The sequence below is a fragment of the Guyanagaster necrorhizus genome, assembly GCF_019112545.1.
Source record: "Guyanagaster necrorhizus MCA 3950 unplaced genomic scaffold BT62scaffold_1, whole genome shotgun sequence".
NCBI lineage: Eukaryota > Fungi > Basidiomycota > Agaricomycetes > Agaricales > Physalacriaceae > Guyanagaster > Guyanagaster necrorhizus.
This window is the reverse complement of record NW_025064880.1, coordinates 2835184-2858128: the sequence shown is the minus strand read 5'-3', so window position 1 is coordinate 2858128 and position 22945 is coordinate 2835184. Positions and strand designations below refer to the sequence as shown.

The 22945-nt window shown below is 46.9% G+C and overlaps 7 protein-coding genes and 1 non-coding gene across 8 annotated transcripts; 3 read left to right on the top strand and 5 right to left on the bottom strand.

Annotated features, from left to right (window-relative positions):
• Positions 1 to 1225: 1225 nt before the first annotated feature.
• On the top strand, positions 1226 to 2494 carry BT62DRAFT_999349 (uncharacterized protein; the record flags this gene model as incomplete). Its single annotated transcript, XM_043190796.1, has 1 exon — positions 1226 to 2494. The coding sequence occupies one exon, from the start codon at positions 1226 to 1228 to the stop codon at positions 2492 to 2494; it is 1269 nt and encodes a 422-aa protein (XP_043046796.1).
• A 778-nt stretch (positions 2495 to 3272) lies between these two features.
• Positions 3273 to 3998, bottom strand: BT62DRAFT_60233 (uncharacterized protein). Its single transcript, XM_043181561.1, has 2 exons — positions 3452 to 3998; positions 3273 to 3395 (listed from the first exon to the last, which is right to left on the bottom strand). Exons 1-2 carry the CDS (start codon positions 3782 to 3784, stop codon positions 3393 to 3395), a joined length of 336 nt encoding a protein of 111 aa, XP_043046795.1. The 5' UTR covers positions 3785 to 3998; the 3' UTR covers positions 3273 to 3392.
• A 1024-nt stretch (positions 3999 to 5022) lies between these two features.
• Positions 5023 to 9296, bottom strand: BT62DRAFT_940679 (Piwi-domain-containing protein). The gene is made up of 26 exons (XM_043187764.1): positions 9177 to 9296; positions 8983 to 9102; positions 8712 to 8872; positions 8583 to 8662; positions 8471 to 8534; positions 7910 to 8422; positions 7705 to 7860; positions 7519 to 7659; positions 7436 to 7461; positions 7252 to 7385; positions 7133 to 7197; positions 6968 to 7080; positions 6895 to 6910; positions 6758 to 6837; positions 6614 to 6696; positions 6413 to 6567; positions 6279 to 6360; positions 6186 to 6227; positions 6108 to 6125; positions 5987 to 6062; positions 5766 to 5922; positions 5698 to 5709; positions 5624 to 5637; positions 5485 to 5573; positions 5263 to 5426; positions 5023 to 5203 (listed from the first exon to the last, which is right to left on the bottom strand). The coding sequence occupies exons 2-26, from the start codon at positions 9017 to 9019 to the stop codon at positions 5201 to 5203; spliced, it is 2481 nt and encodes an 826-aa protein (XP_043046794.1). The 5' UTR covers positions 9020 to 9102; positions 9177 to 9296; the 3' UTR covers positions 5023 to 5200.
• A 1224-nt stretch (positions 9297 to 10520) lies between these two features.
• Positions 10521 to 11834, bottom strand: BT62DRAFT_915547 (uncharacterized protein; the record flags this gene model as incomplete). Its single annotated transcript, XM_043183944.1, has 7 exons — positions 10521 to 10775; positions 10832 to 11001; positions 11063 to 11172; positions 11208 to 11305; positions 11367 to 11596; positions 11654 to 11695; positions 11756 to 11834. The coding sequence occupies 7 exons, from the start codon at positions 11832 to 11834 to the stop codon at positions 10521 to 10523; spliced, it is 984 nt and encodes a 327-aa protein (XP_043046793.1).
• A 2430-nt stretch (positions 11835 to 14264) lies between these two features.
• On the bottom strand, positions 14265 to 15634 carry BT62DRAFT_999347 (uncharacterized protein; the record flags this gene model as incomplete). The annotated part of the gene is made up of 4 exons (XM_043190795.1): positions 14265 to 14279; positions 14328 to 15081; positions 15134 to 15289; positions 15342 to 15634. 4 exons carry the CDS (start codon positions 15632 to 15634, stop codon positions 14265 to 14267), a joined length of 1218 nt encoding a protein of 405 aa, XP_043046792.1.
• A 357-nt stretch (positions 15635 to 15991) lies between these two features.
• BT62DRAFT_999346 (uncharacterized protein) lies at positions 15992 to 16750 on the top strand (the record flags this gene model as incomplete). The annotated part of the gene is made up of 3 exons (XM_043190794.1): positions 15992 to 16078; positions 16147 to 16469; positions 16570 to 16750. 3 exons carry the CDS (start codon positions 15992 to 15994, stop codon positions 16748 to 16750), a joined length of 591 nt encoding a protein of 196 aa, XP_043046791.1.
• A 2096-nt stretch (positions 16751 to 18846) lies between these two features.
• Positions 18847 to 19269, bottom strand: BT62DRAFT_869359 (winged helix DNA-binding domain-containing protein; the record flags this gene model as incomplete). Its single annotated transcript, XM_043182516.1, has 2 exons — positions 18847 to 18981; positions 19045 to 19269. Coding segments are annotated over 2 exons (360 nt in total), but the record flags the coding sequence as incomplete, so codon positions are not given.
• A 1679-nt stretch (positions 19270 to 20948) lies between these two features.
• BT62DRAFT_t11 lies at positions 20949 to 21020 on the top strand. Its single transcript has one exon. It is a non-coding gene; the product is annotated as a tRNA-Met (tRNA).
• The last annotated feature ends 1925 nt before the right edge of the window (positions 21021 to 22945 follow it).

Genomic DNA, 22945 nt, shown 5'->3' with positions numbered 1-22945 from the left:
TTGATGAGTGCAATAGAATGTAATTTAAAGATGTATACTGCAGTTTATATGGACAAAGTTGTCTGTGTTACTGAACACAACAAAACTTATCTCAAATAGTCTGCTTGGTGCAGGTTCTGAACTGATATGATGTGCCTGGTTGTGATTTTTACACAAAACTGGCTGTTCTGAATGGTCTCAGATCTGTTCTGACTGTCTGATATAACTTTTAGTTCCTTTCTGGAGGTTCTTGCACAAAACAAAGTGACCTGGTCACCACAATGCTATTCAGGTTGAGTCTACAACTCAAAGCTCTTAACTAAACACAACTCATACTATTTGCCTGATAGTGTTTTTTTTGGAGAGGAGAGGGTTCAGAAACCTGCTCTTTTCTATCTACAGATTGATATTTATACTTTCTGGATGTCAGTGTCTGACTAACACAGTGACCTACTGACTAATAGGCTTGCTGGCCTGGCCCAGTAGGCTAAACTTATCTCCTGTCAGGTATGAGCTCATTTGCAGCTAGCCTGATCAATTGACCAGACTCTGCTCAGCCCTTGTCAGCATGCCAGTCATATGGGCCCCCTGAACCTGGAAACCTCACCTGCTAAATCACAAGGTTCACTAGTACTCTGGCTTCTACTAGATACTGAGATGATGCCCTTGGAGGGAATCATTCTCTCATCAGGTAATTACTTGCTTATTATCTCTTACTATAGCACAAAGCAACTAACCCAGTAGAAACAATAAACATATTTGACTTTCTACCTAGTACAGTTGCTCAGCACATCAAGAAAGAGGGTCCATTGGGTGGCAGAGAGGCACTGGAGTGTCACCATGCAGTAGGGGTGTCATCTTGCAGTAGGGGGGTACATGGGAGCATAGATAGGAGAAGGTGGAGAAAGATTCAGATTGTAGCATGTGTCTGTTTAGGGGCAGCATAGACATAGAGTGCCCTTTCCACAGATAGATGAATCAATCCATCCATTCACCTACCATTGACTACAAGGTGTTCCAATACCTTCTTGTGAGGTTCAATAGATGTGAAATGTGCTACTACTATTACCAATGTATACCAGAGTGGACATGAATGTTTTGAATTTTGATCAATCAAATGTCAAACTTTCAGATGTCTGGAACGCACTTAATAACATGAAACTTTTGTCTCATAAGTCACGGTCACGGTATTTATAAAGATGGACCTCAAAGCCCCTGCCTGCCCCGAACTTTGTCCATGACTACCATGATTACCTTGCAACCTATCCTGCAACATGCAGTTTCGACACCTAGATTACCGCCAGAACTCATGGATCTAATAGTTGACATTCTTTCCGATGATGTTCCCTCTCTCACAGCTTGTGCATTGTCCTCTCGCCAACTTCTCCACCGCAGCCGCTATCACCGATTCCACACCATACACTTCGATTTCCTCCCAAATCGGTTGTTCAATCGCTGCGAAATTTTCTCAAGGAAGTGCCAAAATGTGGCGCCACTTGTAAGGACTCTTACCTTGAGCGAAAATCTCGACTGGTCCAATCCCCCCTCTAGTACATGGGTCGCCTCTGAACCACAGCTGCCTATCGTCTTTGCAATGATGAAGAATTTGACATCCTTGCATCTTGTCCGGGTGAAACTAGTCGGCATTAATATCATCGGGCCTCAAGTCAAGGAATTGAAAATGAAATACTGTTCGGTGACGAACCTTGGCACCTTCCTCGGCGGCTTCCACAAATTAAACAAGCTAGCACTACACCACGTAGACATTGTTGAAGAGACATCCTCATCGTCTGAAGTTTCTCTTGACCTTGAGGAATTAGTGATTACCAATATCTGCAGCGAATTGGACAAGAATACCACCAAGTACCTCCTCCCGCTCCTTTCCATCCCACCTCGTATTCGACGGCTTACCTACCCAATTTACCCCCCGGTGCAGAACATCCCACAATACGATGTGATTCCTTACACACACCTGGATGAGTTATTTCTAGTAGGAGCCTTCCTGACAAACCGACCCATTCTGCATATCCAAAATGTTACCAGGCTTCATTTGTCTATGATCCCCCCCCGGCTCTGGCATCCGGCGGATGCATGCAAATACTACGATGAGCTAACAGATTGGCTCATACACCTGCTACAAAAAGCTCAAGGGGGGTGCTTAAAGGAGGTCAAATTGGACTACGGCCTGCTTAGCATATCTTGGACTCCGTACCAGTGGAGAGAGCTCGATAGAGTTCTACTGAAGATGGATTCTGGCCTGGTTGGCATATCCGGGAGTCCGGGCAAGTGGAAAGAGCTCGATGCAGTTCTATCGCAGATGGAATTGAGCAAGGTTGAGCTCATGTTCAGCACAACGCAGGAGGAGTGGGGTGGAGAAGGAGTAGAGACAGCCAAGTGGAAGCTGGACAGATTGACGTTTAAATATGCTGCTTTCTTTGAACAAGTTAAAAGGCGTGGGTTGTTGACAGTCTCCGGACGATACCTAAGTTACGATCGTATGTTTGCAACTATCTAGACACCACTGTTGCATTTTGGACATTGAATCAGTATATAGGTTACAAATAATACAACTTGCGTCTTTCATGTCCCAAGATTTCGTCGTGGAGAAATAATTCTAAGATTTACTTGGTACAGTGTTTTGGAAAGCGATGAGACATGACCTTCATGGGGCATAATGAGCAGCCATCCACAAAAGAAAAGATGAATACACACACGTGTTATTATGGCGTTCAAGATTGACGAGTCTGTCGCCTCCGAATCAATTTCGAAAAACTCTGCACTGGTGCCTGTTTGCGCATCCTATACGCCATTGAAAATAGCCGCAATGGTGCACATGAATACCAGAACATCGCCATCGAGCCACAATTTGTTAAAAGGGGGCTTTCCTGTCTACGCGCGGTCCAATTAGAAAACAACTCGCGAATAAGCTCGACACGCACGCACCCACTAGCAGACAGTCTCTGTGTCCATTGCTCCCATTATAACACCTAAGTGAGAATTAGTACGAATCTAGTCAAAAGTAGGTGTGGCGACCGACAACTTACTGTTTTACATGTATGGTGAGGGTCGAAGCGCAGAAGCATTCTGAGAAATTTGACATCAGTTACCTACGGCGCGGAACACCGGTCCGACAACCGTTCCAGGGTCCAGGGATAGCTTCCTGCTCTACCTCCTCTGTTTTCATTCATCATCTCGTTGGAATGCTTCGTCACTCAAGTAGTAGATGAATTATTCCTTCTTATGATTATCCTGATGATTGATCAAATACGGAAGCAAAATTTGATTTCACATTGGAAATTTAATAGTAGGACAGTGCCAGACAGAACATGGAAAGTAAGTATTGGATAATTAAGAGGCCTTTGATACTTCAGCAACACAAATACATTACAATATACAATAGCAACGGTGGAGGATTACTACGAAAAAGATCCTCAGCCTTATTAGAAGCCTATTTAAGAAAAACACCACTGACCATGAAATACATCCTCTGTGACTGAGTATCATGTGCCGGCTGATGCCGTCCTCGATGTTTACTAAACATTTCTTCTCGCGTATGCGAACCTCTCGATATAACTGATGAGGGTGCGCCTTGGGGGATCATAGTGTGTCTTGGCCAGGCTACAAGCAATATGGGCATCTGCCAAAATGCATTTGCGAACGACACTGCAGAGAACCGAAAGAACGAACAATAGACAGGCGCAGGAATAGACACCGAACGTGTTGATCTGGCGTAAATGAAGCAAAAGGTGTAAGCTAACGACTGTATTGCGTCCGCGCTGGAGAATGTGGGCCTGGTGTACTGCATTTAAGAAACGCAAGGCATACCTAAACCCGGATTCCTGTTGGCCACAAACGACGAGGAAATATCAGTGCAGATTATACCAAGCGAGCGACGCACATCATAGACAACCTAGATGCCACGAAATAGTTAGGCAAAGGACGACTATAATCGAAAAATGCTAGTACCGAGAAGTCCTCCATGGCTCCGTAGGTAGAAGTCGAACTCGATCGGGTTAGTTATCGATCAGTCCCAGCATGGAGGTTACCACTTTTATCTTTGTCATTGTCGTTCTTTGGGAAAAATCTGGGAGAGTAAATCAGCAATTGGCGTTCAATTAGAACAAGAAAAAACAAGCGAACCTCATATGATGGCGCTTCCCGACAATGATGAACGTGATTTTTGGAGGTGGATTTAGTTCAGTATCGATGCATGCAGCTAGGGTAGTCAGAACGGGAAGACGCGATGAAGGTGATAAAGTCAGTACCTTGAAGCATAGGAAACCCTTCGGAAGGAAGGATGTCAGCAAGAACGAACAGAAATGCAGACACAACAGCAACTTACCCAAGTCAAAAACACACTTGACTTCGCCTTCAGATACGCCGTCTACAAGTGAGGGTCAGCAACCACTCAATATCCTACTCCCGAAGAATATCAGTCGCTTTGGCAGAATCGAGACCTTCTCCACGGTACTTCTGTTATTCACACATGACACAAGAAGATCCTATCATCCAATAAGCCACATGTATCAATCAAGCGTAAAGAAACAAACAACCTTTGCCACTGTGCACAGATCTTCGATCATTTCTTGCCGCGGTAGCTGGAGTGTGGTCCTCGATGCGTATCCTACACTGTCAGAATCAATGTTTGCCACCACAGCAGAATAGGAGGGCGATGGACTGTCTCCCTCTAAGAACTTCACCATGCAATCAATGGTCGTCTATCTCCCATTAATCCTTAGATCCATCCCCAGGTGCATATTCCTCAAAGCCCATCAACTCTTCCACTGCTGAGCTTCAAGGCCATCGATACGAACGACCTTCTCGTCACCACACCGCGATAACCATCGTCAGGTTTCTCTGGCTGGGCCTTCTCACAAATGGGGGCCGCCGATACCAATATCTTCCTGGGATTCCCTCAATGTGCGACGCCGATTCCGTCCTTTTTCAACAAACATTGAACAAATGTCCCAATCCTGAGCAAGCCCAAAGACAAGATGAAAAACGAGAAGAGCTCTGATCACTCAATAGACCTAAAACAACATTCGCATGAGATGCATAAACGTCAGACAAAAAAATCATAAAACTGCGTGTTATTTGAAACACAAAGTAACACAAGTATTACAGTCTTTGATACTTCAGCAATCATAAAGACGAGGGACGTAGACAGCAGCATTACACAACATAACATTCAACACAACGGCGATGGCGATAGAGAGAGTAATCACTACAAAAAAAAAACATTTTCAGCCTCTCTAATACCCAATTTCAAATTACATCGCTCACCATAAAATACATCCGCTTCGACTGAATATCGTGCACTGACTGATACTGTCCGCGATGTTTATCAAGCATCTCTTCGTGCGTCTGCGAACCCCCAGTCACGACCGACAACGGTGCAGCTTGAGGATCGTAGTGCGTCTTGGCACGGCTACAAACAATATGCGCATCTACCAAATACTTATATATAAACAAAGCGACTAAGGGGAACCAGAGAAAGAGACGTACAATACACAGGCGTGGGAATAGACACAGAGCGCGTCGATCTGGCATAAGTGAAACAGAGAGTATATGCGAGCAATTGAAGCGCATCCGGGCTGTAAAGCGTGTCAGCCCGTTGTAGATTGCATTAAAACACAAGACGTACGTAAATCCAAATTCCTGTCAGAAAAAAAAATGACGATCAGTATCAGCCTAAGTCAGGACGAGCGAGCAACCCACATCATAAACCACCTAGATATAGCAAGGCAGTTAGACAAGCAACAAATATAATTGAGAAGCTGACATACGTTGTAATGAGAACTCTTGCTAGTTCCAAGGAGTCCCCCATGGCTTTGCAAGTAGAAATCAAACTCGACGGGATTCGTGATTTCTTGGTCGATAACAGTACCCGGAAGAAGGTTCCCACTTTTGAAGTCTTTGTCCTTATCGTTCTTTGGGAAGAACCTGAGAGAGAGAGAAAGAAGCATTGGCAATTAATTCTAAATCATCGGAAGAAAAACAAACAAACCTCATATGGTGACGCTTCCCGACGATGATGAACGTGATTTTCGGAGGAGGGTTCATTTTCGCCTCGACGCACGCAGCTAAAATAGTCAGAATGGGCACGATGAAGGTGATAAAGTCAGTACCTTGAAGCAGAGGAAGTTCTGTGGACGGACGTCAGCAAGGACACATTAACATGGATGCGGGATACCACAGCAACTTACCCAAGTCCAGAACGCGCTTGAATTCACCTTCGGATACACCGTCTACAGGCACAGATCAGCATGATGAAGAAAGACAACTACTCAGTGTCCTACCCCGGAAGAATACAAGTCGCTTTGGCAGTGTCGAGACCTTCTCCATGCCAGTTCTATAACTCATATAGGCTACGAGCAGATCCTGTCGTACAATAAGTCATGTATAAATAGTGAACATAGACATTTGATCAAACCTTCGCCATCGTGCGCAAATCGCCAATCATCTCCTGCCTGCCTAGCTGAAGCGTCGTCTTGGCTATGTATCGCGCACCGCTAGAATCTATGTTGGCCACTACCGCAGCATACGACGGCGTTTGACTGCCCGGAGCAGGATGCATGACATCCGCACCTGTACACTCCATCAGCTACGCTACGACGCATTATAATTGACTTACCCATGACAATCGTTGGCTGTCGGGGATCGGAAAGTGTAGCTGCTGCCGGGATGACATTGACACCACCCAGCTTTGCATTAATCCTACAGAAAGTTCAGTCGTTCAGTCTCCCCATCCAAGGATCGAGGATATTGTAAAACATACTTCAGTGCGACGTTTGCCCAGTACTGATCTCTAGCGTTTCGACATTTACCAACCCGAAGGCATTGGTTAGCGACGCCCCTCTGTAAAAGAAAGTCAGTAAACAAAACAACGAACAACAAAAGTCGCTGTCCACAGACCTTAACATCACCACAGCTTAAGATGGCACTCATCAATAATTCTTCTAGATCTGGAAGCGATAACTGTACTTACTGTTTAACTGCCGTGTACAAGTCCGCGTTACTCCCATCAGGAAGGATACACACAATAAAGACTGGTGTCGTTTTGCGCTCATTTCGACATTGCGTAACCGCGTCCACGATAGACTATCAAAAGGCATTAGCGTTGCGTCACAAGTCTCAATCGCTGTCTACAGGCCTTATCAACGTTACTCTGGGGGTTCCTGTAGACAAAGAGTGGTTGTTTATCTTGCACCGGCATGCCTGGAAGGATAGTCAGGACCTGAAACCTTTCCGAAAGCGAAAAGTATAGCTCACCAACAGCTTCGCATCCACGAACAAGCCCGGTTATTGTTCTTTTCGCATCGTCTGGACTAAAGCGATTCTGTGGAACGAATATCACGACCATCCAAACCCCGAAAGACATCGGCCTGAAAAATTTCTTGTCCACACTGGGAAATGTCAGATCATGCAAACTTTTTGGTGAGGAACTGGTACTTACAGGTTCCAAGCTCCATCCCTCGGTCGCTGACAAGCAATGATTTAGCGAGAAGGTTTACGTATTCCAATAAGTCAAATACTCACCACCAACTCTTGCTTGGATCCTTGCCCGTATTTGAGCTCCGGTGCGTTGAGTATCCGTGCTGGAATATCCATGGGTAAGGAAGCGCTCTTGATGTCTAGTCCAAAATCGCGGACGTATTGGGATTGTCCATACGCAAGAACCTGAGGGAACATGAGTAAATAGCATTAGTAGAACAAAAAATGAACCTGAATCCCAGTCTGGATTGCCCTCAATCGATCATCGGGTTTCTTCGTCGCAAACTCAACCATGGCTCGTGTAGCATCCGGGGATAGTTCAGCACGAGAAAGCTGACCGCGTAAAATGTAACATCGCTCTAGAGGTATCACGGCACCTTTCGCAGTCTAGCAGACAGTCAACATGTTTCCTGGGCTACGACAATATAGTTCATACCTGGATGCATATAATATTGGCATACCGTAGAGGCCGATTGGCCCGAGCGTAGTATTGCGCCACGTTAGTCTGTGCACCACCAGCCGGAGTGAAAACAGTCGAAGCAGCGTCCCGCTCAGACAGTTTGTGGATGGGATAAACTTTCTTGATACCTGCGGCCGATTCGGCCTCCACCTTGAGGCCAAAAAGAAATGTTTGCAGACGACGTCTCTGCAGCGGAGGTAACGCCTGAGGTCCAGATGTTCGTAAATAGCTGTCTGGATTGTTTTTGCGATTCCCGGTGAAGAATTCAAGACAGGTTTCCATTAGCGAACCAGGTTTGAACATCACGCCGGTGGAAATATCGATATTGACGATCAGACGATTCAAAGCGGGCCTAACCGACTGAAAGTACCCTTGCCAGGCTTCTAACCCTGTATTGGCTAGCGGCGCCTTGATCTTGTCACTATAGAACGAGCGCACTCGGAATGGATAGGTGAGAGATGGCTCCATCCGAATCACAATGTTCAAGGCCTAGAGAGTTCGAAGTCACGTCACGTAGTCAACGAAAACGACGCGTACTGTAAGAGCAGTAGATATGTTTTCGTCCCACGACTGCTGACCAGCCGCGTATCTGCTAAGCACTCTACGGACAATCAGTTCTTATCTTACTCAATAGATGAATGAGAGTTACTCCATGTTAATCTCTCTCGCCTCCGTGACGGTGACCTTGAAATTGGACACGCGAGAATCTTCCGATATAGTCACGTTGAACTGCATTCATTAAGATAAATCATACAATTCGATGGGTCAAGAAACGTACCTGGCGAGAATTCCCAGTACCAAAATCCAACCTGTGGCTCGTATACAAATTCTTCTTCCCATCATACACAGCTGCTTTGATAAAAACATCGGGGTACTGCTTTTGCAGAGCCACGATTAACTTCAAGTTAAACGCCGCCCGGAGTGTCTTGTCAATCACTAGAGAAATCAAAGGTCGTTCGTTCTATAGATTCGATGATAGATCTTGAAGATACGAACCAACTAGAAACATGTTAGCCACCGCGACGGAAACAAAAAAAAAAAAACTTTACCGTCATAATGGTAAACAGTGATGTCAGGGACATTCATTTCGCATGCATTTACGCGAACTGTAGTTGCCCTACCCGCCGTACCGAATCCTGGACGACGAACACCGATGGCCTCTACAGCAGCTTAAAGAATCAAACGATAAGGAATTAAAACAACAATAATAGATTTTTTTCTTTCTAAACATCGCAGAACTTACATGCAACAGAGACGCTGGGACCGCCTTGTCGCCCAGCGGCTCCTCCACCTCGTGCGCCACCTCGCCCTCGAGGAGTTCCTCCACGCTGCGGGGTAGCAGGGTAGGGAGACCCTCCTCGTTGACCGGGTGCCATTCGCGGGGGTGTCATCTCGATAGTAAATGCAAAGCAGAAAAAAAGGTTAGATGAGTGTTCAGGAAGGCGATCCTGCGCTGATTCTAATCAGAAGTATTCCCTTTATATCTCGTGGCTGGCCGCGATGCCGACAGGAACGTGCAAAGCTACCGGGTATAGCCGGCGCTTTGTTCGCTCCGTATCAACCAATCAAGACAGACAAGAACAAGGGTAAGAAGTTGTCAAGGACGACGCGTGTGGTACATGACTCTAGTAACTTAACAAAGGGATCAAAAATAATATCTGTAGGTCCCTTCATGTGCTATAACTTACAATGACAGACCTTACGCTTTCTATATCCCGGATTCAAGATTCAAAAAATTTGAAGACTGAAGATACGCCGGCAGAAACATGTGCGGTGTGAATGAGGAGATTGACGCAAGGAACCCACGAGAACAATAACACCGCGTCCAAGGGCAGCTGATATCGGGACTGACCAATAAGCATCGAAGAACAGTATTCTATAACACATAAATGCATCACAACGAGGCAACTCCCTACATACGTAGGAAACCGGCCAACAGCCTCGTGTAGCATCAGGTGGAGAAATAGGAATGGTTCTGTGAAAAGGAAGGGCTGCACAAACAAAGCCAACCGCATAGAAGAGAAGGCAGATGGTCTGCTCTGTGGGCCTCATGATCAGACGTAGCCCATTTGCAGGTTTCCTATCGCCCCGAGAGAGAACATCGTATGGTGCATTTCGCAGACATAGCGGAACACCAGAGGAGGCAAATTCTATCAAGAACGAAAGCACTGAAAGGAACTTGAAGATGCCAGGTACCATTCATCTTCGAGTAAAAATACGACGAGCCGAGGGAGCCGATATGACAGTAGTCAGGAGAAGGCATGACAGTTGCTGCGTGAAGATAATAGAGAAAATGGATGACAAGCGTGAGAGCAGCAGAGCAATAGCACTGGGTATTTTTACCCTGTTATGTGGAGACCAGATCAATTATTAATGATAGGACGGAAGACAGTCAAGTCACGGGTCGAAAGATAGGCCAGACGATCTTGCCGAGTCATTTAAGACGGTCAAGTAAGTGATGTACCTCGGTCGCTCAGCATACAGTTCCAGCTTGGAGAAACGCTTACAGATTGAATAAATGTTACATTTTAAAAATGCATCCCAATCCCTGTTCTATAGCCCGACTTCAATCATAGGCCACTGGCCATTAAACTGCCTCATCTCCGACCTGATCCTTACCCCATTCCTTTTCAGGATCTGACTCCCTTTCTGTAAGTCTCTCATCCGACGACGTTGACGCCCCAGAATCTTCATGGATGTCAAGACGCATGGCGGGGAACGTGCTAGTCGGGTCAAGAGTGCGGTTGAACTCTAGAATTGACCTGGGCGGTTCTTGCCACATCGTCGCAGGCCTTGTACTGCCACATACTACTTGCGCAACTATAAGTGCGGGAGCCAATCCCTGTAGACGATCCGATTAGATTTCAATGACTCATGCGCGAACGGAATCAACCTCACAGTAACGGTAGATGTAATAGATATAGGAAAATTGGCGTCGAGACCTCCCTGTTTGTAGAATGCCAACGTGACAATCATGGATACGGCGTACATAGCAGCCGACTCGATCAATGTACAGATGACCTTGCTGAACTTGTAAGACCGATGGGACTGGAGCTGGGTGAGTTTATCTGTTCTGCGATGCGCATTCCAAATCCTGAAGACGATAAGCGTGGTGCAACCAACGGTTACCGCCACCGATATACACATGTACGGCAAGAGCCAGTCGATCTGAGCTGCGCTCCACGCGCTCCCTGGTGGTGGCGTCGTCGCTTGCTGATACATACTGAAGCCAGCGAAAACTAGAATTTACGAGTCAGAAAACGACCAAAAATACGGAACGCGCAACCGCATGCCTATCCCGACGATATTGCACAGCGAGGGTATCACAGCGACTATCCACTTCTGTTCCCAAACGGTCCAGCAGCGCCAAACCTTACGTACTTCGACTTCAACTCTTGGAAACATTTTATAAAACGAATTGACGGTGACTTACTACGACAAAGTCGGCTATAATCGTGTTGAGAGTAAATGAGACGGAGCTGATAAGCATCCATTTCGGTGCGTTGAACAGATAATCAAATTGTGTCTCGTCCGTTTGGCCATGACTGATGAACGCTCCTCGGACATAGCACCACCGAACTATCAGGTGCGTGGTGGCGATAAGGTACATTGTAACAATCACAGCGCCCATAAAGATTCGCGCCCTGTGTTTCTCATTCACAGCTAGGAATCACAGGTCAAGACAGTGAAAAGAAAAAACCCAATCACGACGTAGCACACCTATCATCCACAGAGTAAACACGACTACCGTAGTGTAAATTCCTACACATCCATGTTAATGAATGATTATCCTATCTGCAAAGAAAAAAAAAAGCTACGAACCATGCGCCAGCGACTCCATCATGGTCACATTCAGCATAGTATTGCGGAATTCCAGCTCGAACTCTGGAGAAGACGACATGATGACTGGGGGAGAGATCCAAGCACTGTAGAACCGCAGGTACTTCAATTATATGGCCCTCCGTGGAGCGCGCACTGCCCATACCCGGCATCGGCACCTATGACATCGGAGTATTTGACTGGCCGAGACTCTTGGCAGAACTGGAAACTCGGATTCGCACTAGTTCGAGAGGTAAAATCTTGGGCGGCCTCTCGTCGATGGCATCAAAGAGATAACGCACATTTTGAAGCAGAGGGTGATATGGGAAGCAAGGAAAGAAGCCGGGCCGATAAGCCGATCGGTGCAGGCTGTCAAATAAACTTGACAGCAACTTGACCGTGTGAGAGCGAAGGAAGACACCGACCATCTCTGAGAAAAGTAGATTGTTAGCCTATCGGAAAACACGCTATCCACCTTTCTACAATGAATGTAATAGTAAATCGCGTTTACTGGACTTAATTAAGCAGTAGCTCAAACTGAAGGGGAAAGAGCCCCGCATTGCATAAAGGACTTACCTGATGATGGCGTCAATATCCTCCCCCCCTTGCCCCACTATAATTATCGACACTGGATTAAAAAAAGCGCTCCGCTGTTGTGTGAGAAAACGACAGCTACACCAGGCATATCTTTCTCCTCGTATCCATGATGGAAGAAATAATGAATGATGTGATGATCACGAACGTTTTTTAAGAGTGAGGCGCATGCATACAGGAAATAAGCAGAGTCCGAGATGCATCTTCTCAGAGTTCTGAACCTGATGATGTGAGAATTACTAGCGTAGTAAAGCGCGACAACATCATACCACCATTGTGAATCCGAAAGGACGCATGGGCATTGGCGATAGTTCATCGCCATGACATGGCAGCGACTTCCTAAATCAGACTGTATTCAGATTTTCAGGGATGGAATGATCCCTAAAGGCTCTGTAATCGATGGGAGAGAGACGCTCGCAATTTACAGCTACTAAGCGCTGGGAAAGTCTTGTTACTATTTTTGGGATGACCAAGCGCCTCGAGGCGATGAAAACGGAGCCGCCAAACGGTCGATAAGTAGACCATATGAATCTAACAGAGCAGGTCGCCGAATCTGGACGGAGACGAGTCCCTTGAGTGATGCGGTCCTAGGCCAGTTCTATAAGTAGCATGGTTCTACAGAAAAAGGTACGGAAAGTACGCAATGGCCCAGGTAAAGCACCAAAGGTAGAACTAACCTGGTCATGCGCGGAAAGTCAAATGTAGCAGGCGGGACTAAAGGGTTTTTCCAAACTAGGCACTGAACGCCTCTGCTCTGATCGCATGAAGAAACCTAGGCATGGCTCTATCGGCAAAGAATCATTCCTGTATCGCGAGACACTGCCACAGATAGAACTCGACAAGGCGTAACAAAAAAACCGAATGATGGATTAAAAAATTAATACGATCCGCTTGCCACGAACGTGGGACCACTGAAACGGATTGGCATCAAAATGCGAATTAGATAAAAAGAACAAACAAAACGTACGAGAACTTTATTTGGATTCAAGCGTTGACGCCTGGCGGCTGGTGCGATGGACCTGAGACAATACAAAAGTCCTGGCGGAATTCATTCGTATCAAGGATCGGGTAAATTTTTCAGGGATGGACAGCCCCGACTTAATTGCCCCTTGACAGGTCCTAGGTACGGGTACTAATCAGATCTCGTGTTTTTCTCGGCCTCGTAATGGCATGAGGAGCACCAGCCAACTCTGTATGAAACCTTAGAACTGAAGCATAGTCAGAAGTGTTGATACTATCAATAATGTGATAGCGTAGACCTACTGAACGACGTGAGCAAGCAAAGAACCAACCGAATAATTTAGGTTACCGTCGACTGAGGTTTCGGAGCGTCTGAAGGATTCAAGGCTAGTAAGAGCATGGCAGAAGAGGTAAGAGAGACGGCTAACCCTAACCCAAGATTGTGCGCCGACCCATTGCCGAACTATCGGGCTTTAAACTGGTGTTATGATCGAAGCGTGTTCGATCCCGGTAGCGAGTGCATTTACGACGCGAAGCTTGAAGCCTAGCACCCTTTGCGCGCCGTCATTGGTACCACCGTGAAGGGAATCAAGCCAAGCAGAAAGGCTGTTCAAATCAAATCAGTATTTGCGCCCAAGTTATGATCGAGACGAGTACATTTATGAACTGAAGCTAGCACCCATCCTTGACTTGCGAAGCCCCTCGTGAAAGGAATCAAGGAAAAAAGGTGCGAAGGCAACAGAGATATGGTATCAGTAAATGGTATCTATAAGTACGCGTGTAAGCTGCTGCCGTAATTGGACCCTAGCAGCTATACAGACGCGTGGGTGGCGCACGAACAAAAAGAAGTTTTGCAGAGGGAAAAGAGGAAGGAGAACAAGAAGGAAATTAATTAGTAGCAACAAGTCCACAGTACAAGGTAAAGTTAAGTGAACAGTATAAACAAAGCCCCGGTATATCATTCATTCGCAACCTGCAAAGACATCAGCGCCAGAAAACAAAAGTAAAAAAATAAACCGACCTTGAGGATCTTCGGCCTCCCATCGTCCAGTTCCGGCTGGGGTTGCTGGCCACCTTCGTAAGAATTCGGAAGGACAAACCCAGGCTGATAGTGACTAGCATAACTCTCCCCGGGACTTGTCGGGGAAGTGGCGGTGCTGAGCAACGATTGGGATCCCTGCCTCGATAAATCCGACGTCGTAGTGTCAGGGTACGATTGCGGTGGCGACTGCTGCCGTTCCGGATACAGGGGTTCACCGTAGGCGCCATACGCCGCTTGGGGTGCCACAGGGACTGTGTTATTGACGTCGGTGTAGTACCCTGGATGCTGCGGCGCTCCAGCCTGCATGAACACAGGATACGGCGAGGCTCCTTCCCCTGCATTCAGCCATCCCCCGGCCCCAGGAAGACCACCCATGCTCCTCGTCCTACTCACCCCAATTCCAGCCTGTCCGTAATCAGTCGCAGCAGGAATCTCGCTCATTCCATAGCTCTCTGTCGACATGGGGTTCTGCGCGTACGTGCCATGACTGGACGCGTCCGAGAACCCACCACCACCACCCACCATCTTGTTGCGAGTAGGAAAGTCGTCGTCGTCGTCGAGGTATACAGGTACGGGACCGGGAGCAGCAGCAGCCGCTTCTGCAAGCTCTTGGTCAAATTGTCGTGCGCGACGTCGGCGGATGGTCGTGGTAACGAGAACTACGAGAAGCGCGACGCCGATCAGTCCGACGACGGTGAATACACCCGCGACTGCGCCTTTGTTGTTCCAAAATCTGACCGGTGGGAATTAGTCGGAGTAATGTAGGAGGAAACGAACAGACGCACCCCCCGCTGGAACTCGAACTGCTGCTCGACGCGGCTGCTGCTGCTGCACTACTGCCTGTTGCTGCCCCAGTACTTGAAGTAATCGGGATCACCGTGGTCACCGTCGTGATCCCTCCAGTATCATTTGTTGTAATGATTTCGCTCGTCGATGAGCTGCTTGAGGTGGTGGTAGTAATAACGGGTGTTACGGCGGTTAAATCGGTCGTACTCGAGGTAGTCTCCGTATTCAAGGTGGTAGACGAAGTGGTAGCAGTCGTCAACAAAGTGGTGCTGGATGTCGTGCCAGTAGTGCTCGTTGTTGATATAGTCGACGAAGACGACGTTGAGGTCGTCAAAGCTGTCGAGGTCGTCGAGGTTACTGTAACCGCCGAGGTCGACGACGATGTCGTGGTCAAGGTCGCCGTTGTCTGTGTCGCTGTGGCTGTGTCGGAGGTCGACGTGGTGAGATCGGTCGTCGACAGCGACACACTCGCACTCGTGGTGGTTTCCGCTAAGCCACATCAGCTTCCTCGTTGTCAGAAGGAGAGAAAGCACATACACATCTTAATTTTCAAGGTCTTTTCAATCCATACAAAAAGTCAAGGAAAGACACTAGTGGGAAACACAAACCGAAGAAGAATGAAAGAGGGTCGGTGCAAAGACGTGCGTGAGTAATTTTTTTTTGCAAATGTTCCCATGCACGCAACTTACGTAAATTCCTTCTGATATCGAATCGGGGTCTCGTGCGTTGCTTGTGGCTTGGTCGTTTTTCGTTCTTTCGTCGTTGCAGGTCGTAAAAAGTGGTGAAGTTGAAACAAGGGTCAAATAAGCAGTGTCATCAAAATGACAGGGATAATTATTGTGTCTCCGGTCTCTAAAATGTCGGGTCGCCACGACGACGGGGTCAATTTACTACCGACGGCTGCAGCGATCGAGACGTGGAGGAGGGGGGGATGCAAGGGGGACGTATAGGAGCACAACGTACTAAGATTATCGTTGACGTCCTCAGGGTCACATATTCTGGGGTATTTTAGGAGCTCGTCTGCCTAAATAAAATAGTCGCCCCCCCACCCCCTGGAACTCGCGATTACTCCTGGGCTCAGATATCTCTTTACGTCTCCCTCGCTGTTGGTGCTCGTCCCAAGCTCCGTGGATTATGCGTATCGATCAACTGCGGATTTCACCACGCGCTGCATTACATGCTGATCATCACACGGCCTCACTGGTCACGCATGGAAAGTTATTTTGGCGCTACGCTGTTCTTCATCAACCTTCAAGTTACCTTCTCGCTCCTCCTTGGATGCAGCAGCAGCATCCTCCTTTACAAGCTCCGACCAGCACGCAATTTACTTTCGACGTACTAATCAATCTGCCATTGATTGATTATTACGCAGTCTATGGGCAACACATCGATGGCGCTGATGAACTTTGTTGGGATCCAAAGATCGCACTTCTAGACCGGAAACGTTTTCCAAACTGCTTCCCCCTTGGAGTATGACATGCGAAAGAGAAGACCAGCTGTACACCGGTTCAACCACTTCCGACCCGAAAGTATTATTATACTCGCATCCATTTCGAAAAGCTGATTTCACGAATAACATTGTTGAACCTGTCTGGACGGGAGAAGCTTTTGTCTGAGCTGCGGCCTATTCATAACGAGCAGGGAATTTTATCTAAAGCGATCGAATATGTCATTTGTGGAAACTAGACTGTTCACCAGAAGACCTAGTCGAGCTCGAGCTGGTGCCAGTTACGAAAAGAGAGAATTTGTGAAGGTACGTGAATTTAAATTCGTCACTGTTTCATCACTTACCATCGCTTAGTATGTAATTTGTTTTTGTCCATTTTCTATCGGTTGTTATGATTTAAGCCGTGGTATGTGAAATTTCCTGCCTTCTGGTCCATTCCCCTGCTAACAAGAGACGGCGAATTCGACGAAACCACGTTCTGCCTCTAGAGCTGAACTAGAGCTTCGGGCCGACACCGTATAATACGGTTGTACGGGTGCTTTCATATGGATACCGTAATCGCGCCGTCGAGAGCTTGAGGTGCCCTATTAACAGCGGTATGCGGCTTACGAGAAATCAATATATCACTCCTGTGCCCACACGGGCCGTCATGAATACAAAAGATCTCAATGGCTATCGTAGCAGCGGCGCCGAAGATATTCTAGTCCCTGTTTCTTATCAACAAAAATTACGAAACATCAGTGAGGAGTATCCTCCTTTTCCAGTTTCCTGAACTTACTGTTAAAGAAAGAATAAATACAAGTACAAGTTAGTTTGGTGTCCCAGCGGAAAAAGGATCGGCCGATTAGCGACTTGAACTCATCACTGGTCCGATGAAACCCGACAGGTTAGCTTGTTACGTATTATGACCTACTTGCGCCCCGATCTATATCTATCGCCAAGCTGCGGTCCGATATCCTATCCAGCCTCATAGATAGGCAAGTGTTTTGAGAAAATGTTCAACAAATTCCGCACTTGATCAAGTGAGGTATCACTCTAATCGGGGCGGGCCTGAGTCCGGTCAGACAATGAATAGGGCAAGAGAATTCCAATACTTTACTATGTAGTTACATCTTTATATTCGTGGGCAGGAGCAGGAACTTGTCGATGAGGGGCGGAGGAAGGCTGAGTGGCGCCGGCGGAGGACCGACGATGTCCTCGGGTCCCTTGACGACTTTATAGCATGGCTTGTGTGGGTCGGTTCGAGGGCGGAGGCTCCATGTGGTTCGCACTGCACATAGCCAGCTTATGTGGCATGATGCAACTACCTACCTTGGGTATGCGACTTGTCATTGCATGGGATATCACTTGATGAGTTTTGCGTATACCAAGTAGCCACGATAACAGTATATAGCATCCTAGGCTATACATAAGTCTCCAACGGACTTGCTGGTGGGCTCATCGATAATGACGGCCTTCCAACTGGTTGTTCGTTGTCTTACGAAGTCTACAGGATTGCGGAGATCCAAAAATCACTGTCGAGCTTCTCAGCAACTTTGAGTTCAAGCTTCCTAAAGACGTGGGGCTACTGGACGCGCCGGGGACGCAAAGTTGTCTTCCGATTGTTACGGGAAAGTTGGCTGATGGCACTCAAGTTCCATTGCAGATAGTTCCTTTGTAACTTCAATGACAGTAGCGAAGGGAACATGATTCAGATGAAATGTCAAGATTTACGACAGTTGTGTTGTATTATACGTACATACCGCGCTTTACAATGTAGGTACAGATCGAAAACTATAGCAGTAACAAAGCAACGATAGCATTACGAGAACACAATAAAGACTCTAGACAATTAATTAAGAATACACTAAGAAAGCGCCACAACGGACAAAAAAACAAAGAACAGCTATACATAGCACGATAGCGACAGAGCAATTAAACGATGTAATGCATACTCCAATCCTTCTAAACGAATGCTAGCTCTTGACAGTATCAAGACGGTGAACTCGCTTCTAGTTTTTACTAGCGCAAATCACCAGCGAAGTGCAGCCCTTCAGCCGCTCAGCGCCACGAAGCCGACATGTCATCATACTCATTCCCGAAACAACCATCACTGTACCATGAACTATCCATTGAGTGGACAGACGACTGTGAACTTGCGGCGGAGTTACAGGGCTCCCGAGCGGCCGAGCCTCGAGGAGCGATGTGGAACAAGTTCATCTTCATTGCGCCCGGGGAGGGATAGGGATTCGATTTCGACTCATGTCCACGGGTACTGCGGCGGGAACGCTTACGAAGGCGCTTCATCCCATAAGGGTCCCTTACATTCAAGGTCCAGTATGACCCAGACCCTGGATCGGTCTTCTGTCGTTCGACCTTGACGTAAAAAGACTCGAGAGAGAGGAGGTGCCGGATGCTATTCTGTTGGTACGAAGATTAGCTTGTGAACGGGAGGGGGAGGGAAGAATCGAAAAGAAAACGCACTCTCCAGGCTTTGTTCTCCTTCCTGTACCAATCAAACCGATCCTCTATCGCTTGCAGGATTTGGTTCAAGGTGGCTTCGTGTCGTGGATGGCCGTAGATGGCGAGTCGGGTGAGCTGGGAGTTTGTATACTCGGGGCGCTCTCCGGGAGCGGGATCTGGGAGAGCGTCGAGGTTGACGGGGACGTGAGGGGGTATGTTGAACTGCTCCCGAAGAAACGCTTCGGCGTCGAGGACTTGTTTCCCCTGATGAGCTGGAGAGTCGATGTGGGAAATGAGGTTGGTGCCAATGGTAGAGGATAACGAAGGGCCAGAGTGCCATCGATGGATCTGAGGAAGGTTTAAGCTTGATAGTGGTGGGAGCAGAAATTGATGCGGAGAGTGGTGACTGTCAGCGTTAAGGGTGAGGCGGCCGGATGACTCGTGCTGAGCGTGGAATGGAGACGGAAAGGCGTAGCGCGCGCCTCTAGTAAAGGAAAAGTTGTCAACGTGTGATGTTGGCACAAGCGGTGGATCACTGGGGGGGTGAGACAAGACTGGATGATCATGCGTATCGTCCGGTCCTAAGGTGTAGCCCAAATATCGCTGCATAGGCGGTTCAGTAGAATGATTTCCTGGGAAAAAAAAAAAGACAGGCTCACATCGTGACGCGCATGTGGTCGATATATGAGAGAAGGCGCCGTGGTGATATGAATTGGGAATAAGGTGCGCTGGGCTGCTGGCGATAGCGGATCAGTCGGCGAGGGGAAATTTGAATATGGCACTGTCCCAGCATCTTCGAGGGCGTCTCGAATGGGTGCGCTTTGACAGGGTGGACACATATTCTGGAACCATCAAGGACCCACAGTACCAAATGCGGATTCGTTGCGATGGCCCGAAGTACGACAAGGACAGGCAGCAAGTGATACACGGACAGGCGACGTTGTGGGGCAAAAACAAACACATAAAAAGATTGGCGTGCGTCATGAATGGAACGTTGTGAAACATACGAAGGATATTGGTTAGCTGCCGAGCTTAGATAGTCTTTCTGTGCATGGAATATGAAGCCGGACGGAGGTGCAGCGATTGTACAGTGGGTTGATGGGTATTTAGGGACCCATCTATGTGTTCATTCCATGGCAGGTTATCCTTTTAACGCTTGTTACGATTGATATTTTCCGGTACCCGACGAATTAGTTCCGGTAAGCCCGAGGTTTTAGGTGGTGGGAACAGGACCCACGTATCAGATCCGTGGTTTGGGACAAAATTGCTTTGAACGGAAGGTTTCAAATGTAACGCGTACACGCATGGGGGTGCAGTAGATCATAGCCAGGATAGGAATGTCGATCATTGTTTAATATACGCCAAGGAACAAGTTAAACAGAAATCTCAGCGGCACAGTAGAAAGCGTCACCACATAGTCATCCAATGATCAGAATTTTCATAAAGTTCTCCTGTAACCGGTTCTGAGTAAGCGAAATGAAAAAAAATAGGTTAATGCAGACCCTTGGATATTTCAGAGCGGTAGTGAGGCACAAAAGCAAGTACACCATCCAACAGCGTTTGAAAGACAAGGGCCAGCTCGCCAAGAAATATTGGGACTTAGCAACACCCGGACAGTTACTCAGAGCTACCGAATAAGAAAGAGCGCGCAGGATACGATGCAACAGACGTGAGCTTGTTGGTCAAGAAGCAATGGAAAACGCCTTGGAAACGCGATCCACACCGGGCCGAGCAGCCGTTTCTGGCCGCGGCATCTTCCGCTCGATGGTTCGCTACCTTTCCTGGACATGTATTCTGACTTGAATTCTCTGCTGATTTTGGTACCACCCGAGTACTGTCAGAAAATGAAAATGCACTTTTGTGCCACATTCTCGATCCTCTCAGACTGACTGAGTCATAAACTGATGATCTGAATGAGAACTCCAGGCAGCATAGCACAGTGGTAGCACACAGGGCTCATAACCCTGAGGTCACTTGATCAAAACAAGTTGTTGCTGATTAGCTGGCAGTGTCTTTTTGTGCATGGGCCTTTCTTATTGCTCCAATCAGTTCAGTCACTATCATGACATCCTTCATCTTCATTCTCTTGGAAGAAGGGCTGTCTCATTTGCATGATCCTCACTGCCTGAAAAGTTATGATCAATTCTTTGATTTTCACTCCACTGATTATCAATCAAGTCTCTTTTCAGTTTCAGATCAATACAGGAGGTGGGCTTCTATTCTAACAGTACTCTTTGTGTAATGAGATATCATTCATATAGCATTGTCTTTCATGCACTTATAAATGGGTAAGAATTCCAGAAATACAGCAAATTAAGTTCATGCTGGACTTAAAAAAGATAGATCTATTTACAGTGCCCATTCTCCAATACTTAGAGATATAGGTGCTTTGACACTTCTTTCTTTGTTATGTTCCTGCCTTTGTCAGTTTCAAATGCCACTGAAACAGAACTGGATACAGAAAAAACAAAGAGAGTTTCTGAATTAATTTAGAGACCAGAATGTTTCATATAAAAAGAACTGGTAAGTCCCAGCCTATTTTACTTCTGCCCTCCTCTCTTTCCCCCAATAGAATGCCTCTCCTCATCAATGTCTCTGAGAAATCAGATAACTATAACAGTCCAAATGACAACAGCATAGCCTCTGCATTCAAAACAGCCCTCAGCTCCAGCATCACCTCTCTTTTATCTTTTGACAATAGTATTCCAGCACATTTGCTGCTGAATGAACCAGTCTCCACTCAGTACAAAGATACCTCTGGTTCATCAATGGTGGCAGCTGCCAGCTATCTTCCCACATCCACAAGGCCAACAGGAGCTACCATCACTACAATCAATACTGGCATATGAGCTTGATTGTATCGTTCTCAATTGCTACTCACCAAGACTGGATGCCAGTGTCATTGCCATTCCAGTGGATGTAGCACATAATCATGCTCCCTTGCCAGAACCACTTTTACTATCTGATGAACCATGCCAATGGCACTGCAATGCCATTAACAACATTTGCCCTCAATTGGCTGACACCAGCTCATCAAACTTAAATCCAGTGGCAGATAGTGGTATGTGTAGTTACTTATCAGAGCTGGTCTTGATGGATGTACATTCATCTCTAACATCTTCCTTTGCAGAAATAGAGTCAAATCACAATACAGTAGCATCAAGCAACAGGCAAATATCCACTCTTGACCAGGATGAGAAGGATGAGAAGCTTCTGTCAGATAAGCTAGCATCGGAATTTGATGAACACAGTGATGGAGTTTAGGTGCTGATGGTTCAGAAGGAGAGCATATTCCTTCTCTTCTATGTGAATGGCTCCGTGTATGCCCTTCCATCTTACAGCACTTCATTGGAAGCGCATTATTTCTCCGCCCTGAATAACATGTAGCCTCATTTGGTATCATTGTATGTGTACAAGCGCTGCTTTCCAATGTAGGATATGGTCTTGCCTCATGGTGACACTTCTATGTAGATAACATAGCTCTATAGTGCTTACCGCTCAATCGATACTCATCGGCTGCATGGTGGATGTGTTTCCATTGTTCTCGTAGGTACCGATCCCATTATCCACTTAGGGCTGTCCACTCTCACCATATTGTACCATAATATGGCTTCTGTGTATGGTGTATGTGCCGATTCCGTGAGCGTCTCCAGCTATACTATACAATATGGCTGTCGACGGCCATATATCTGTGGCAGTGCTACAATACATTTCTGAGGTTGGTAAATGCTCTTGAAGATGGACTAGAATAACTCACCATCATATTATGTAGGTCCCTGACAAGTTAGGCCCTTCCGCGACTCAAAGTATGACATGCAAGGCACTACGACATCACTAAGTAATCCTTGAAGTCTTTTGGACAGGGCCAAAACGGTCAATTTCATGCCCAGAATGTGTTCTAAAGACATCGAAATGCAAGGTA